Below are 5,598 nucleotides of genomic sequence, written 5' to 3' on the forward strand. Positions count from 1 at the left end.
TTTCTTGCTTTACTGCTCTTGCCTTATTTCTCTTCCTTCAACTCCGTAGTTAGAACCAAAAATTTAATCAACCCCAATTGTTACCATAGGATTAGAAATAGATAGCTGTAGTTGCATTACCTCCCTGAGGATTCGATACTCGACTGCCTCTACTACATTTTTAGTTGAGACCGTTAGGTTTATTTTTGACAGGTACGCGACAGACGTGTCAGTAACGTAACAATTAGAGCAAAATAACAACACATTAATAGTAGAATAACAGTAGAATAACATAACAGCAGTAGAATAACAGAGTAACACCGGAATAATAGCAGTAGAATTACAGGATAACATTAGAATAATAAGAGAATAATAGTTCAGATTCATACCTCTTCAATTTCTGATTCTTCTTCATCATCGTCATCAGAAGGGGGACTTTCAGCAAAAGGAAGATTACAAGTTCTACTGTTGTGGTTCACCCACTTCTTGCAGTTACCGCATCTTCGCTTCCTCTTTTCTGGCTTTCTCTTGGCCTTTTCTTTCGATGACCTCAATCTTTTGCCACTTCCCTTATTCTTGGCCTTGTTTGGCGGTCGAAGGTCAATATCATTTGAAGCTGTGATGCCAAGAAGATCCTCGATTTCCTGGCTTTTAGTTTTCGGTTCAATTGGTCCTGTGATGTTCTCCCTGAACTGTCTCAGGGTTTTCTGTAGTTGTTTCATATATTTAACCGTAGCATAAGTGTCCATCACCCCGACAGTTGCATAAATCTCAGACCAAACCTTTGACATCTCAGCTTTCTTGATGTCAGCTTTGTCAATGTCTTCTATGACGTTTCTAGTTTCATCTTGGACAATTGGTTTGTAGGATTTATTTGTCCATCGAGCAAGGACATAAGGCTCAGGTATCTTGTATACCTGCCTACCATTCCACACCCACAGTATATGTCGACAGACAATGCCATGCCTCTCAAACAGCTTACATGCACATTTGCTCTCGTTAGTTTGGATGTTATATTCCACTCGGAAGTTTCTGTTCTTTAGTCCATCATGAACATCATGGTACTCCACTACCCCTATTGTTGTCAAACCCCTGACTCCCATGCTGCATATCGCATGTTTGACTTCCTTCTAAAAGTCTGTAAAGATAGGATGTGTGTATACAAGTGAGGAATGCATCTCTACCTTCATTGTTCCTACTTTCTCGAGCATAATATGCTCGTTGGCAGTGTCCATCCGCCTTTGTGAATGCCTTTGTTGTTTTATTGCAGAGTTGTACCTCATCCAGAACTCGACAAGGGTTCCAAAGTGGCTTTCAAACTGTTTGAAATAGCTGTTTGAACTTTCAGATCTCTGGGTTGTCCTTAGCAAACAACCTAGAGGCAGATCGCGAAAGTAAGCCGGTATCCACTTTTGTCTGATTGAGAATACGTACTTCAACCAGCGGTTGTTTTGCATACCATGTGTTTCAATAACGGTTTGCCAGTTTTGTTCGAATTCTTCTGGTTTTAAGTCGACATCCCAAACAACAGCATTTATGTCTGTCATAAAATCCGTGTCATTGCAGATTGCCCTTCCCACCTTCTCAGGCACTTTCTGCATGATATGCGACATGTAGTACTTGTGCATATAATTCTTGAAAATGTTTGGGCATGCCTTTTTAATTCCAGGGCATTGGTCTGTTATTATACACTGAGGTTGCTGCTGCCCCATTGCTTCCAGAAATTTTGTAAAAATCCACTCAAATGAATCTTGACTCTCGAATTCAAGTAATCCAGCCGCAAAACTTACTGTCTTCTTGTTGTGGTCTACTCCTGTGAACGGAGTAAACACCATGAAATATTTGTTTGTCCCATAAGTAGGGTCAAACGAGATTGTGTCTCCATATAACTTGTAGTTGTTTATCCCTTCCTTATCAGCCCAAATAACCTTCGTCAAGCATTTGTTCTCATCCTGATCATAAGCGAAATAGAACCCCTTTGTTTCAGCTAGCATTTTGAAATGCTCAATGAACATTTTAGCATCCTTATCCCCAATGTAACACTTGATATTTCGTTTGAAGTTTTTGAAGTCTTGCAAAGAGGAACCGATATTCTGATAACCATTTGAGTATTCCTTGAGAATTCTGAAGCTCAATGTTGGACCTATGTTTAGCTTAGTATGATCAATAATGGTCCTCTTAATGTAATCATGGACGTCCCTTGACAGCTTTTGGAACTCTCTATTTTTGACAGAGTAAAGAGAGTGATTGTGGACGTCTATAAAGACGTCCACAATATATCCAGCCGGTCTGTCGTCTGTTTTTTCACAGGTTCTTAACCTCATGTGTGCCTTGCAGCCACACCTTGTCAGAGCATGCTTCTTTGGTTGTCTAATTCTTCACTCTTTCTTCTCTATTATACTCGAATTACCAGCTTCCTGATTTTTTGCTTCAAGTCGCAGTTTTCTTTTCATATCTCTATACCCCTGTCTGTTACAGAGTAGTGATTTTACGTTGACGCCCCCCTTATATTTCGCATTTGTGTACCTTCTCTCATCAAATCCGCAAGCCAATGCACATATGTTATAGAACTATATTGCATCCTCCAAGGTAAGAAAGAACATGCCACGTTTAGGCGTAAAATCACTCTCAACAGTTCTTACCCACTGCTCAGTACCCCCGGGTGTACTGCTGTAATGAAGAGTTGGAACAGACTCATCGTTTTCTTCGTCTGAACAAGTTGGGCTCGTGAATATATTGTTATTAGAAGAATCCCCAATAGTTACGATTGCATTTTTCCCAACAATAGAGATAGTAGAAACATGACAGTAAATTATTATAATGAGTACAGTCAGGGGACAACAAAATGACAATAACATCACAATAACAGTAGCATAGGGGAGAGATCAACATTGCAGTAATGTGACAATACCAGTATGATAACAGCAGCTGGGAAACAGACGACAATCACTAACATCGCAATAATACTAAATGTGTTCTTCTTATGCTACTCTCTTATCAGCCGTATATTTTCATGCTACTGCACAATAATATCACAACAATAGTACTATAATATCAGAATAACAGTACAATAATATCATCATGTTACTCTACTTTTACAATAATAGTACAATAATATTAGAATAACAGTACTCTGATTCTACTCTATTATAATACAGATAATACTGAATTTTTTATGCTACTCTTTTATAAGCCATATATTTTCATGCTACTGCACAATAATATCACAATAATATTACAATAATATCACAATAACAGTACAATAATATAATCATGTTCTTTGTCTTTATTAAATAATAGTACATTAATATCGAATAACAAGATTTTTTTGCTACTCTAATACAAGCCAGACAATACAATAATATCAGAATAACAGCTGAGAAACAGATAAGAATCAATAACAGTATTATAAACAACAACTGATAAACAGATAAGAATCAATAAGAGTATTATAAACAACAGCTGAGAAACAGATAAGAATCGTTAGTACCTGTTTCCATATTTACTATGGAGTTGATTTCTTTGCTAGAATTGTTATTAATGTCGTTGTCCATCTTTTATACCTGAAAACAGTAAAATCAACTATTCAATTCAATTAAAATCAACAAATTTTACGAATTTTACGTTAATATGTTTTAATCAGAAAACATGCATGTGAATCAACGATTCAATATAATAAAAATCAACGAATTTGTCATTAATTTCGAAAATACCTTACCTGTAATTCGTTTGCAGCTTGATTTCGGTAATTATATTAGGTTTTTGATCAGAAGATTTGACTGCCTGCGATTCTCTTTGTGTTTTTTATTTTTTGATTTTGAAGAGAGATGTAGAGAGAGAAAGAAATATCGTATCAATGGAAGTTTCTGTTTAGTGTTTGAGCTGCTTTTGTATTTTTTGTATTTTCCTTTTTTTTTATTTGTCATTTGATCTCAGCCCTTGATTTCTTTTGATCTAGTGGCTGAGATTTTCCAAACTCACAACTCATCAGTAAGAACCCAACTCACGAGATCCCGCATATATATATATATATATATATATATATATATATATATATATATATATATATATATATATATATATATATATATAGAAATAGGATCATATGAGTTTGGTTTTTTTGGTGAGTTACCCCTCTAAATCTGAACCACTAATCTAATCTAAGATGGATGGCTGAGATTAGATCTTACCCAACCTACAAATACCCACTTTTTCCTCAATATCCCCCATTATTAGAAAAAATCACTCTCTCTCCTCTTTCAACCTCTAAAAAACCAGAAAAAAAAAAAAAGAATCGATAAGAATTATGAAATTCAATCTTCATCAATTTCGTTCAAGTTACAGCTACAAACTCAGTGTTCATCATACTCATTCAAATTCGTCATCAATTAATAAGGAGATTTCGTCGTCACTTTCGCCTCATCTTCGTATTTCTCTTCAATTTCACAATAGGTAAGTACTAATTTTGTTTTTCCAGATCTGATTTGTGCGTTTTCATTATCGTTCTTATCTAATGTTCGTTTCATTTTCGTTGATTCGTTGTATATCTGCTTGTTCTTATGTCTTTGTTGTTAAATTACTTGTTCTCTCATTGTTTTTGCCAATAATTTCTAAGGTTTTGAGTTTGAGATGAGAATTCTAAATGATTTGTGCATTTTCATCTTGTTTGTAAGGTGTTTGAGTAGGTTTTTTTTTATTCAATTGTGTTTTTTGTATCTTTGATAATATCTCGAATTCTCTCGTTAATCTGTTAATAGCGATTTATTGTATTACTTTAACCGAGTTATTGTATTATTCAAACTCAGTTATTGTATTTTGTATTTTGTATTTACTTCTTGTTTGCTATGTTTGAATATATTCTGTTAATAATAGTTATTGTATTGCTTTAACCGAGTTATTGTATTATTCAAACTTAGTTATTGTATTGTTTTAACTTAGTTGTTTCAAATTAAAGTTGTTGTAAGATGGCGTATTCTTATATAATCTGTTTAGGTTGGTTATAATAATATTACACCTCAATTATTGTATTGTTTTAGCTTAGTTATTTCAATTTGGAGTTATTATTGTGGTCTTATATAATATGCTTATAGTCGGTTATAATAGTATACTTTACTTCTCTAAAATATCCAGTTATTTTATAGTTGTTTTACTGATTATTGTATTATACAAACTCGATTATTGTATTTTGCGCTTTTTTTTTTTCTTTTTAATCATTAACAACGATTATTGTATTGCTTTAACCGAATTATTGTATTATTCAAACTTAATTATTGTATTGTTTTAAATTAGTTATTTCAAATTAGAGTTGTTGCAAGATGACGTCTTCTTATATAATCTGTTTAAGTTGGTTATAGTAATATTACATCTCAATTATTGTATTGTTTTAACTTAGTTATTTAAATTTGTAATTATTGTTGTGGTCTTATATAATCTGCTTATAGTTGTATAGTAATTTATAACTTACTCCCTTTTTGTTTTTATTTCTTTCAGTGAGCTTTTGTTGTCTGCTAGTTCAGCCCACATCAATAGGCAAGACATGGTTCTCGTCGGGAAGAAATATCGGTGGAAGAAACGTGAACACAACGGCAAGACACGGTTCTCGTTGGAAGAAATATTTTT

General features: G+C 33.9%; 2 protein-coding genes across 2 annotated transcripts; both read right to left on the minus strand.

Moving 5' to 3' along the window:
* Positions 1–362: 362 nt before the first annotated feature.
* Positions 363–1,082, minus strand: LOC141601733 (uncharacterized). The gene has a single exon (XM_074422033.1). It carries the CDS (start codon positions 1,080–1,082, stop codon positions 363–365), a length of 720 nt encoding a protein of 239 aa, XP_074278134.1.
* Positions 1,083–1,109: 27 nt separating this feature from the next.
* Positions 1,110–1,814, minus strand: LOC141601734 (protein FAR1-RELATED SEQUENCE 5-like). Its single transcript, XM_074422034.1, has one exon. The coding sequence runs from the start codon at positions 1,812–1,814 to the stop codon at positions 1,110–1,112; it is 705 nt and encodes a 234-aa protein (XP_074278135.1).
* Between the last annotated feature and the right edge of the window lie 3,784 nt (positions 1,815–5,598).

The sequence above is a fragment of the Silene latifolia genome, chromosome 9 (genome assembly GCF_048544455.1).
Source record: "Silene latifolia isolate original U9 population chromosome 9, ASM4854445v1, whole genome shotgun sequence".
NCBI classification, from domain to species: domain Eukaryota; kingdom Viridiplantae; phylum Streptophyta; class Magnoliopsida; order Caryophyllales; family Caryophyllaceae; genus Silene; species Silene latifolia.